The following is a 13,196-nucleotide window of genomic DNA, read 5'->3' on the forward strand; positions in this document are numbered from 1 at the left end:
AAAAGTGGCAGAAACGCTGGGATCGGTATATGCGCTCCCAAGGGGACTACTTTGAAGGTGATGGTGCAGAATAAGATCTAGGTAAGATGTAATAGTTTTTATTAATATATTTCGGGAACTTTTGGATTGCACCATGTATTTAAGAGGTAGTTGGTTTGCATCTTGTCTGGGCTATTGGCCATCTTGACTGAGGTTTTTGTGATTTTTCTCAGTATCTTTGGTTGAAAGCCAGGACTGTTCTTTCATACAGACCATTACCACCTTTTTCCTAATACGTGATCTGACAGTAAAGCTCGTGAACTCGTGGTAAAAGTTCTACATACCTCATTGCTGAATATCACTGTGGTTGCCTTCAGTGTGTTCCCATTGGGAAGCTATGCACTGATGTCAGTACCTGGTCCACTCTTCAAAACAAATTTTGGAACTGGCTTTGTGAAATGGCTTTCAGAGCTGCTGTCATATTACTCCTGATGTCATCAGTGTCATCAAAATGCCTTCCTTTCAATATTTCCTTTATCTTTGGGAATAGAAAAAAAGTCATTGAGGGCTAGATCCGGTGAACAGGAAGGGTGTTCCACACAGTCATTTGTTTCCTAGCTATAAACTCCCTCAGAGACAGTGTTCTTCAGTGAACTCCTTTGTGACCATTTTTGCACACACCTTCCTCAGATCAAGATCTTAGTTAAGATTTTCCCAACTGTTTCTCTTTCAATGTTTGCTTACTCTGCTATGCTTCTGACAGTAAGCCGATGATTTTCACATAGAATTTGATGAACTTTTGCAATGTTTTCTGCAGTTCTGCTCATTGCTGGCTGTTCTGATCTCTCTTCGTCAGTGACGCTTTATCGTCCTTTAGGAAAACATGTCACCTGCTTTTAAAGTGCTGTTTTCTTCATAGCATTATCCCCGTAAACTTGCATTAACATTTCTCTAATTTCACTTCCACTCTTGCCAAGTTTAACAAGAAATTTAATGTTTGTTTGTTGCTCTGATTCAAGCTCCAACATTCTCGTGACGGCTCACCGAAATACACTCAGACAATAATAGACGCCACTCAGAAAGAGACTTCCATAGACCAGTAACAACACAGCTGTCAAATGCTGATTTGCCAACATCATCAAACCATACCGAGGTTTGTGACCATTGCTGCCATGGCAAGCACACAGTGGCAAGTTTGAGAACTTCATTGTCAGACCTTGTACTTACTTACTCATCATTCGCAATAATCTTCCCATTGTATTTGACAGTGTTATTAATTCACTCAGGGATTAATCAGTAAAACAGGCAGCAATTCATAAAATGTATATCTCAGACACATTTGGAATGGTGATACATTATTAATAGAGAAATGCTTCTTGTAGGTCATTCTTGCAGCGCCAGTACCAGTTGAAACTCCGTCGTCGTGCCAAGGAAGTGCAGGAGCAACTGGCAGAAGATATGCGTTTGCTAGAGAAACTTATGTCCATTGAACTGGAGGAGAAAACAAGAGTCAGCGAGCAACGAGAAGCTGCACGCAGGGAGATGCTCTATGCACGTGAAGCTCTTGCAGAGCAGGCACGTGTTGAGAAGGAGCGTGAGAAGCATATGGCATTTCTGTTTCAGTAAGGGCCGTTTCAACTACTAAGATAGTTAGCTTATCCAATTAGAACCTGTTTATCATGTTCTGTATCTACCAGACTGAAAAAGTCATAGTAGTGGTTTGTAAGTGTTAATGAATTAAATATGTTGTTTTGTACATATGTTTAGAGGATCCAGGATAGCACATCTGGCATAATGATTAGACTATGGGCTAGGTGACTGAGGAACCAGGGTTCTATTTTAGGCAGGGGAAAGAAATTTTTTGCTTCCCCGAAGCATCTAGAGTAGCTCTGGGACCCACCCAGCCTCCTATCCACTGGAGAACAGGGGCCTTTTCCATTGGGTTAAAGTGGCCAGGGCATGAAGCTAACCACTTACTGTCATCTAGTGCTGTGGTTGAGAATGTGTGGAGCTATAGCTTCACTCCCTCACACATGTTCATATTATGTTGCTTCTTTAAACACAAGGACAATTATATCTTTAATTTCAGTTAAGATTAATAGAGTGATCTTTTTTTTACAGAAGTGAATTATGCGAGAATGTGGAATGCTTATGAATGCTCGGAGCGTGCGTCTTCCCTTACAGCACAATTATGTTGGACAGTATCTACTGCGTGTGGTGTGTTTAACTTGTGGTGTCTGTGCATTATATTATTACAGCAGTGTGTGCACATGATCCAGGTGTTCAAACTTTGCATTTTTTCAGTAATAATGCAATTGACCCTGAATTAAATTACGACTACCAACCATAGTAACTGGAGGAAATTTAAGATCCCGTGTTGTCAAAAGATAAAATTACTGATCTGTCTGTAGTATTCAGAGATGTGAAATCCTCCTTTTCTGGATGATAAATATTGATTGAAAGGAGTTATAGGGTTAGTGAGTTATGCTTGTGGAATACGCTGTAGTGTCTTTCACTGTTCTTTTTAGCTGGGCTTATTACTGCCACTTGAAGGCTTATTGAGACATACATTAATTTCAAGATGTTGATAATTATCAACATCTTGAAATTAATGTATGCTGTGAACATCATGTGACTGATTGATAAATTATAATTTATCAATCAGTCACATGATGTTCACAGCATACATTAATTTCAAGATGTTGATAATTATCAACATCTTGAAATTAATGTATGTCTCAATAAGCCTTCAAGTGGCAGTAATANGTTTCTGAATTAATTATTATTGATGTGGAGGCAACTGATTGGGCTTTTTGTGTTACTGATGTTGGTAATGTGATTTTTGACAGTGAAGAGGCACAGCGGATGTGGTCACAGCAGGAAGAGAAATGGAATCTTGAACGTGAGGCCAGGGAACGGCTGATGACAGAGGTGCTTACCGTTCTGCAGCGCCAGTTGGAGGAGAAACTTGAGGCAAACCTTGCCGAACAGCGGGATCTAGTCAAGAGTAGGGAGGAGCTTGTTGCCCGTGTTGAGCAAGCTAATGCAGAGCTAAAGGAAGAGAGGGCAGCAGTTAAACAAATGAAGGAATCATTCAAGAAAGAGATAGATATTCAGGTACATTCTTCGTAGTAATGGTGATCTTCAGCCTCTCTTTGTTTTACACCCCATTACACATTTTAGCAGTCCTTTAAATATTTTGATCACTCGCCTGAGTGCACTATGTCAGCTGGGACAGTAGTGACATCTTCAAAATGAATTCAGACTTGATAATCTAAGCAAGGTTATGTATGCACAACCAAATGCTGGAATTGATTATTACACCATAACTGATCCCTCCTTCCAGTTCATCATTCAAATACATCTTACAGCTGCATATAACCTCACAATTTGAACTAATCAACTAACTAACTGGCTGAAGAGTAATATCTTCTGAGATATAATGCTGTGTAGTCTGTTGAAAGTCAACTGATATTTCGGAGGAACATATCGCCTCCATCTTCAGGGTCAAATAAGCCAAGCAAAATACAAGTGTGGAAGCAGTTGACAAGCCAAGATGGAGATGATGTGTACCTCTGAAATGTTGGTTGACTTTCTACAGACTACACAGGGTTATGTCCCAGAAGATGGTACTTTTCATAACCACCTCTGTGAGAACCTCAAATCCTACATAACCAACTGGAAGTTCAGCATTTAAAATACAAAAGCCCACCATTGGACATGATCCTGTTGACGTTTGATCTATGTCCCATCTTCACAACCTACTTCCCCAAGATCCATCTTTATGTTATGTTATTTTCTTGGTCTTAACAAGTTGAAATTTTCCAAGATGTTTCTCCACCAAAGTTTGGTATGCAGTCTTTGGCTCTGCCATCCTGGATACATGCCAAGCCCATCAGAGTCTCCTAGATTTTATTATTTATAGCAGTAGCTTTTGAGCTATGTAAATCGCAGGATTTCTTGTTATGTAATCTCCTAAATGTTTCTTAGATCCAAACAGAAACTTGAGGTCTCTGTTTTTAAATACTCATAATTTATATTTTCCCCTCATACCTATACATATACCTATACCTGTACATAACAACTTTCAGATTTATAAAATAACTACAAGGGTTGGATAAAAAGTAGTTGCAACAGTTCTGTAACATGAAAGATGTGCATCAGGTGGCACTAGCGCCATCTGTAGCTGATAGCAGAAGTTCAGTTGAAGTAGTGCAGTGAGTGGCTCTAGTTGTGTTTCATTGAGTTGCATTCTGCATCAACTTGAAGTGCAGGAGCCCAGTTCAAGCACCCCAACCACATATTTATGAAACAAGAACAGTCCTGGATAAAAATTGAAGATGCACAAGGTCATAGTGCACAAAACTGTTATCAGGGACTGCGAGAAGCATGTGGTGATGCTGCTTTGCCATACTGCATAGTGGCACAATGGGTGAAATTGTTCCATGAAGGGAGGGATGCCATTCTGGACAGCCATCGTTCAGGATGATCCCATGTTGATAGCCACACAATTCAGCTTCTTGCTTCTTTGCTGGATGTTGATCGTCGATGGGTTGTGCCGGAATTAGCTGCTGTGGTAGGTGTATGTCACAAAACCGTGCTCCACATTCTGCACGATATTCTTGGATACCGCAAAATTGCAGTGCATTGAGTACCCCATACAATGTCCGAGGTGCAACGATGGCAACATTATGCAATTGCACAGGACTTGTTGGACTGGTACCAGAAGGAAGGTGACGACTTCCTTGGAATGTTTGTCACTCTAGACGAAACTTAGGCTTGCTCATACGAACTGCGCTTGAAGCGACAATCAAATGAATGGAAGCATCCTGGCTCTCCTTATCCAAAGAAAGTGCGCCCTACACAGAGTAATGTGAAGGCAATGTTCATTGTGGCATATGACATTGGTGGAGTGATACTGCACCACACTGTACCTCAACAACAGACAGTAAACGCTGCCTACTACTGCAGTTTCCTGCATAATCATCTTCGTCCAGCACTTGGGAGAAAGCGATGACGCTTGTGGGCAACAAATCCCATCATCCTTTATGGGAATGCAAGGGCTTATACTGCTGATGCTGTCAAGGATCTCCTTCACTGCTGGCGATGGGAGATATTGCAACATCCACCATACTCACCCAGTATGAGTCCGTATGATTATGATCTCTTTGCCAAAATCACACATTACAACACAAGAGAGGATATTATTCGTGGTGTAGAGCGGTCACTGCTAGACATCAACAGAAGTTGAAAATGGAAAATGCACCTCCCTTCCCTGTTGCGTAATCGCTGTGTTTACAGAGGCGTTGCTGGGCAATGCTGCCAATTGCCTAGCAGTAGTCTCTGCATGGAGTCGCCTGTTTCATGGTGTCACAGCCTATCGGTGAGGAGTGTTCACTGAGCGTTACATAGTGATGGAAGGAGTGGGGGTATGTGACATCACTCGCTGAAACGCAGAGTTCACGTGACCCTTACTTCCTGTTGTGCCATCCACATTACAGTATATAAACCAATTTTTTGCATGACTACATCTCGGTGCCATTGGGAAAGACTTTTAACCATTTACAACACTGTTGTGTCATGACAGTGAAAAGAATAATATATGTTATCTTTTGAAGGTTCTTGAGTTCTTTGCAAATAGTTTTCAGTGACTTGGAGAAAAAGTACTTAAGTCTTACATTTAGAGAGACAGGACCATTTGTTTCTTCACAGTCATGTAGGAATCATCCAGCACAGTCAAGGTGGAATGATAAATTAAGCTTAATGCTTAAAAGTGTTGAAGTGTCTGTGATTATTGAGACATGGGAAGGTGCGTGCAGCAGCAGCGTTCAGAGTTGGATTCTAGAATTTTATACAAATTTATTGCTTTTCAGTTGTTGCTAGAATCCCTGTAATGTTTAGTTGCAGGGGTAAGTGACTATGATAAACTGTCTTTCTGGTAGGGGTGCCAAGGAGAGTTATCTCTCACAATATTTCTTTAACTAGGCATGATAAATGGTACATGAAGTTCCATGGTGAATCCTGATCTAGAAGTCACATCATGCAGAATTGCAGCTACACAACCTGACACTGCCAAGAGCCATATTATTTCTCTTTCTTCCATGGCAATGCGTATTTGGAAGCACAGTTTTTTTACAGTAGCTGAGCAGTCAGTATGTCAGTTTCCCTGGCCTGATTCTTACAGAGACAAGAAATGCTATAGTGCTGCTGATAAAATTAATGAATTAAGGTAAAATTTAGAGGTACTTATGGGAAGAACTGATTACCTAATTTCATTTGATATGACATGGACAGCATACAAAATAACTCACCCAACTGTTGGAGGTGTTTTTTACTGTGAGGTCTGCCTAGAAGTTATTTACAGAAAATGACAGGCACAGACACACAGACTGCAAGGTGATCTGATAAGCTTCCTGCTGTTCTGCGAAATGAAGAAAGTAGGGTGAAAAAGCCTGGTACTGCGAGCTTGTATGCATCCAGGTCCAGAGTTCAAGAGTAATAACTTGTGGAAAAGCATTGAAATAGGGAATAATGCTTGCAAGTTGTTGACCAAATTGTATCGGTAATACGAAGTATGGATTTGTTTTTGAGTTCCATAATTCAAGTGTATTAACCATAGAGATATGTGAGAACTGAGGCAAGCCAGGTGTTAAATGTGCATCTACCTTTTTAAATTGTGTTGTATTGTGGGATATACTAAGTAGAGGATTGAATGAACGCATTAGATTAGGTGTGCAAACTTCATGATAGTAGTGTGTGTGAAGTGTTCTCTTCGGACAAATGAAATTTGGCTGTGAGATAAATTGTGAACTTTTAACAAATTTGGAATAAAATATTACACTGTTAAAAAAATACCAATCATGCATACATCTAACACTGGATTAGAGGATTCTGGTAGTATTAAATGCATATGAAATGAATTACAAAAAAATTAAAATTTTTAAAAATGATTTTGTTCACAAGTGATAAACAGTAACATGGCACTAAGTTGTGATTGTATGTTGTTAAGTTTGAAATAACTAAGTAACATTTTGTATTGTGAAAGGTTATAAATGTAGTGTAAAAAGTAAAACTGTCCCTGTGCTTAACTAATTAAGCAATATGCCATGAATGTGTAAGGGGGGGAGTGGATGTATAGATCCACATTTTCTTTATCTTGTCACTAATTTGAGGTGAGTTATAAATGTAGTGTAGTTATGAATTTCAGTGAAATATTTTATGTTTTCATAATGGTATGCAGTTATGGTTGATAATTCTGTGAGAATATCTCTTCAGTCACTTCAACTGTGACAACTAGCATGGAGCTAGTTTATATTTATAGGTTAAGCTGCTGTAATAGATGTATTTTATGTTTATGTTTATAATGCAGGGCACAGATGCTTATGCAGTTTATTCTTCATAGTTTTCAAACTTTAGAAACATGTATTATGTTTGTTGTTTCCCAGACTGTTGTTATACAGCCTGAATTTTGAGTCTTTACATATTTCATGTTCCATGCATTGTTTTCCAGTTTATTGGAATGTAAGTTTTTCTATCTTAATCCCCTTGTTTATGCAGGTTGCTGCTAAACATCAGCAGCAAATGGCTGAAGCAAGGATTGCTGAGTTGGAAGCAGAGAAGAAGAAAGAGGAAGCAAAATTGGAGGAACAAAAACTTTTGCAGGAGCTGAGAAAGATGGAGGCAACTGGTTACAATCCATTGGTCAGTTCATTTAACATTGATAATTACTTATGTTTCAAGTAAACTAAATTTTTACCCAAGACAAAGACACTCTTATTGTGAGATGATAAACACAGTGGTTCCTATATTATTGAGAATGTGCTCTTTGGTATTTATGGATGGATTCAATTTTATCGTCTGTGTTTCCTTAGATATAAAGATTTACGCTTAAAGCAAATATAAAACTGTTGTCCAAATGAGTAATGTGTGAATTGTTTGCACCATCATCTTGCAGAAGAAATGTAGGTACATTATATCCCAGTATGGGCAAACATGAACAGAAAATTTTATTTCATAAGAGTGACCCATAGCAGAACATTTTACAGTTTAATCTTAATGTTGATGTGGATGATGCTTAACTTAGTGATTCCTAACATAACTATTGATGCTTTCTTTTCAGAATGTTGCTCGTAGAAGAACATTATGGTGATATTTATGAAGCATTAAACAGTGCATATAAGTCTCATCAGAAGGGAAGAAATCTGATAGGTAAGTACCTGACAGCAGACGCTTCATAGAGCATGTGCCTTATTACATCTAAATACATACAGTATAAGAATAAATGTAATATATTTCACCCACACAGTGAATAGCAAACTGTTCTGTAGCCTGTAGGTGAATCTGTGGGTTGAAACATTGATCATTGTCCTTCATATTTTCACATTTATTAGGAACTTTAGACATGGATTTGGATTAGTGAGTTTATTTATTGGATATTTGCCAGGAGGAACTATAATTGATTATAACACTTTCAGTCTTACTGTAACTATAACACTTTGTAACTATGAAGTGTTATGACACTCTGAAGGTTGCTGTAACTACACCACATAAAATAAAGACTTCACTTCTTTTTCTGACTTCTGTTTGGATCTCACTGGAACCCCTTACTCAATGAATCCTTTCTTGGTTCTTCTTTCATCCGACAAATTGCCCCCCTGTTATAATGTTTCAGCAAACTGTGTAGGAGTTACCTCTTTCAAGTTACATTTATTGCGTTCTTAGCCGTTACTGTGCTTTGAACAATTCATTGCCATAGATATCGGTTTTCAACTGTTAAAGTTACACTGCATGCAGTGAATCACTAAAACCATCGCATAGCAATGGGTGTCTGTTCTTGAATGCTTTGGAATGTGTTTACCTGTTTGTTTCCTACAAATGGCCCAATCTGTCACAGTATAGGCTGTGGGTTGAAACAGTGATTGGTGTCCTTCATATACTGCTGATAAATGAGTGTTTAAAGATTGTCTGCAGAATTATCTGTTGCTGAATTTCAGTTAATAATACAGCAGGCCATGGTACAAGCCTGAATTATTTTGTTACTGCAGTGTCCTCCAGAATAAATAATATTGATTGTAGTAATTCTAAAGGATGCTGATGATGGTGTATAACACTTGGGATTACTGAATTTTTTATTTCTGTCCATCATCTGGCATTTGAAAGAAATCGTTTTGTGAACTGGATCTGTTACCATCCTCAGATGGAGATGTGGGAGGCACCTACTTCATTGGGTCTTTTAGGAAGAGCTAACCATAATCCAGTAACTGAGGTTAGCTCTTTCTAGCGAATCCAACAGAGTAAATGCCTCCAACCCTTTTCACAGAAGATGGAAGAGGTTACAGTTTCTGAAACACTGTGCTCTTTACAGCATGAGCAATGGACAAAGTCCAAACTCTCAGTAATCCTAATTCAATGCTTTTGTCTTTTAATGCTGTTATTTAAGGGAAGGTATTTCTGAAGTTATTTTAGAGTGTGTCTATATATAAATCATAGTTCCTTGTGTTGTTTTGTTTTCAAGAAGGCTGCAGTGTCTTACATGAAATACTCTTGGTACTTCGTAATGTTTTCTTTTAACAAGGTGGGACACTGTGTATGACAATGCACTGCATACTACATAAAGTGAAGGTACTTCCCACCAATTACATTTAAAGCAGTTTTACCTTACTATCTTAACTAAATCACTGCTGTTGGTACAGGCCACTTGAAACTTACGGTAGACAAAACAAAATTTCTGATTGCTTTACATTTGAAGATCACTGTCTTCTTGGGTGTGACTTATGCACAAGGTGGTTCAGATATGACCAGGACTGATTTTTTTTTTTAACTATAATTGCCAAACACTTACTTGCACATGTAAGTCTTCAACGTACTCCCCTCCGGAGTCAACACATTTTTTCCAACGTTCTGAAAGCATTCTGATGCCCCTTTAAAAAAAAGGCTTGTGGTTGGCAGCGTATTCACTCCCGAACAGTCTGGATGACGGTGTGGTCCACAAACCGCATGCCTTGCAAGCCTGATTTGAGCCTTCCAAACAGGTAGAAATCACTTGGGGCCAAATTGGGACTGTACGGCGGATGTGTCAGAAGGTTCCATTTCAATTTCTGGAGGGTTTACATTGTTGTTTTGGCCGTATGGGTTGTGCATTGTCTTGAAGGAAGGCTACCCACTTTCCACCTGTCTTCTGCTTGGATCGGAACTTTTCCTTCACGTCTGTTGCCAGGAGGTCTGAGTAATAAGCTGCATTGACTGTTCTGGCATCTGTCAGAAAGTCTACATGGATAACCCCCTGCCAGTCCCAGAAGAAGGTTGCCATCACTTTTCCTGCCGAACAGCTCCTCCGTGCTTTCTTGAGTTTGGGAGAACTGGTATGCCGCCACTCGCGTGATGACTGCTGGGACTCGGGAATGAAGTAGTGTACCCACGTTTCATCAGTGGTCACTGTAGATTATCATAGTTTGATAGGCAGGTACAATTGTTCCTGCAGAATGTGCTGCCTCCCTCTTCAACCTTGAAGCATCTTCCAAACGTTTGTACCTACCTGCAAAACTGTCAGCATCAAACCTGAAGAGACAGTGATTTTCATAGGTACTAATGTCAGAACCTCAAATACAGGTATCATTGCAATAAATTTGTTTAATATATGTGGATGTTACTCCTGTTGTATGACATTTATGTTATTTTTTACCATCAGTTTGTTTCAGCCCATTCAGCCTCGAAGATATGAAGTGATATAATAATTTTTATTGTGTACTGGTGTATTGACAATCTACTGGATACATGGATACAAGTGCCACATTAGTGCAGGTAATTGTGAACAGATAGAAGACAGGATTTTTATATAAGGTCTGATGTGTCTCTAAATATAAATGAAGCCAGTTTTGTAACAAAAAATGTCTGAATTAAGGTTAATCATTTTTTATGATGGTGTGACACCCCATTTAAAACTACTGTTTTAGACTTTATCCATTGTCCAAGTTTATTAAAGCCTCCGAAATTCTGAAGTTTGTTCTGTTTCCAATTTTGTGATGATTAGGATATGAAAAATAACCTACTCTGTTTGATTTTAAGCCCTTTCCTGGCATGTGTTTCAGTCATGTGATGGACATAATAATTTAACTATACTTTTTTCAAATTTGGTTTGAGAGCAGCTGTACCATGGGACCCAACAGAATAGGTTCTCTGTTTTGTTCTTTTTGCTCAAAGACAGAATATCAGTGCCCAAGCTGCAGTGATTTTAATAAATTCAGATGATGGGGAAAGTCCAAAAGAGGAGTTTTCAGAAAGGAAAGAGTGTATTTGTTAAGCAGCATGCAGGAGCTGGTAAAAGATTCATTGAAGAAAGTTGTATCTTTGAGCTTCATTTATTAACATTGAGAGGAGTGATGAAAGTGTCAGCCTGTTTTCCTCTTCAGTCATCATTGAAGGCAAGATGCAGCAGCAGCAATACACATTACACTGGTTGTTTGCTCTGTTGTATGAAGTTCTGATACTCTAAAGACAACTACCAGCATTCTGAGTCTGAGAAAAACTTTGATCTTTGAAGAGTATTATTGTCTGTGAGGTGAAGCCATGTAATCCAATAGAAGTTCATTGACATTCCAGAGAAATGGTGAACTGCCAGACTACATGGCATCACATCCAAGAAGATGATATTGTTTATAATCACTGCTGTTTAACCTCAGATCTGATATTAGGTTTTGTTCTCTCTGCCTTTGATTTTCTAGTATTCTGACCACCATTTTAAAGTTTTAAATTTTATTAGAGCTTGTAAGTTTTACAGTATCACTAACATTGCTTCCTTAGAACATTTCAAACTGATCTCAGTAAATGTAAGTTTGCATGATTTGAATCATTAAAATGATATTCAGATACATCTGAATTATTTTAACAAATCTGTAGTTAGTGTGATACAAGATATTGTCGCATATTGGCTATGTTCCGCGACAAATAACTTCACGTGGGTCTCGGATTTAGTGAATCTTTATTGAACACTCACTCTTACAATTATTATCACTTGCAATATCACAATACTTGCTCGAGGCCAGGCCCTTTATATAAGGTTCATTCGGACTCAATAGAGGACACCCCTTGCCAAGGTTCGATCTCACATGTTCGGCAATCTGTTGCTTCGGGAACATTCCTTATAGATTACACTGGTAATGTGTCTCGCCTCATCCATTGTTACTCAACAACAATTCGTTGCTGTGATTTGTCACTGATGGAACTCCACAGTTACCACGTATTCGTTGTCGTGGAAGTGTCCGTTCTGATTATAGCGGTTGTCGCGGTGATGGGCGTAAGGTAACGCATCACAATATGTTTAAATATAAGAACAATGTGCCTTGTTTTATTTCCTTTAAATTTCAGGTTTCATATTTGTTAATGTATATTTAATGATAATTTTATATTTTCCAGATCATTTCATATGATACATATTTCAACATATTTTATCTTGTGAAAATAATTATGTATGAGATAATTATTATCTGATACCTTCTAGTGAAATATAAATTATTATTGAAGTTGTACTATATTTATGTTTCCTTAGTTTCCTTTTGTGCTGTTCGTTAATTAAAAGGATTTATCTTACAGATTGAAATAGAAAGTTATTTTAGGTATGTTTTAAAAATATTAATAAGCTCACCACTCATTACTTTTGTCTCATGAAGCCTACTTTCCTGGTGCATATACAGTATATTATGATGCCCATGTTCTTTATAGCTGGGTATACTATAATGTTTAAACTATTCCATGTCTACTTTCATTGCTACATTTTACTATATGTCAAACTCGTTAGGACACAGCGGGTTAAAGCAGATGTTTTTATTTGTGGAATATCATCCTTTGATTAGCAGACATTTTATGAGGTCCAGTCCAGATGATTCTGGACTGGATTGGTTTGTGTGACAACACTGGAAGTTTTATAGTCATGGAAAACACGTATGTCACTCTTAGGTGTTCTTTCTAGTTTGTTTTGTTCTATGGTGGCTCTTATTAAATGCTCATTCTGTCATAATTATAAAAATGAACAACTTCTTAGGCTAATGAATTAAACATTAATTCTGTGTCAAACTAGGAGAAACCTGTACCAAAGAGTTTGAACAGTTGAAATTATTTAAAATTTTATTCTATATGGTACATATAATGTTCGGATAGTTACATTAACAGTGTTTTACAGTGAGTCTGGAAAATTTTCATTGTTAAGAATGCTGAAAGTAGTC

At 38.1% G+C, this 13,196-nt stretch overlaps 1 protein-coding gene across 4 annotated transcripts in view; it reads left to right on the plus strand.

The window, feature by feature from the left end:
* The window catches only part of LOC111869424 (trichoplein keratin filament-binding protein), a 119,848-nt gene extending 107,490 nt beyond the window's left edge, over positions 1 to 12,358 (plus strand). For 3 of the 4 annotated variants that reach the window (XM_033753424.1, XM_023860944.2, XM_023860945.2), the window contains exons 6-10: positions 1,362 to 1,601; positions 2,829 to 3,096; positions 7,537 to 7,680; positions 8,099 to 8,187; positions 10,667 to 12,358. In XM_033753424.1, coding sequence (XP_033609315.1) covers positions 1,362 to 1,601; positions 2,829 to 3,096; positions 7,537 to 7,680; positions 8,099 to 8,128 — 682 coding nt within the window. In that variant the 3' untranslated portion in view covers positions 8,129 to 8,187; positions 10,667 to 12,358. The remainder of the gene's footprint in view (positions 1 to 1,361; positions 1,602 to 2,828; positions 3,097 to 7,536; positions 7,681 to 8,098; positions 8,188 to 10,666) is intronic. The other variant, XM_023860946.2, reaches the window with a different exon arrangement.
* Positions 12,359 to 13,196: the final 838 nt, after the last annotated feature.

Source organism: Cryptotermes secundus, unplaced genomic scaffold (assembly GCF_002891405.2).
Source record: "Cryptotermes secundus unplaced genomic scaffold, Csec_1.0 scaffold813, whole genome shotgun sequence".
NCBI classification, from domain to species: domain Eukaryota; kingdom Metazoa; phylum Arthropoda; class Insecta; order Blattodea; family Kalotermitidae; genus Cryptotermes; species Cryptotermes secundus.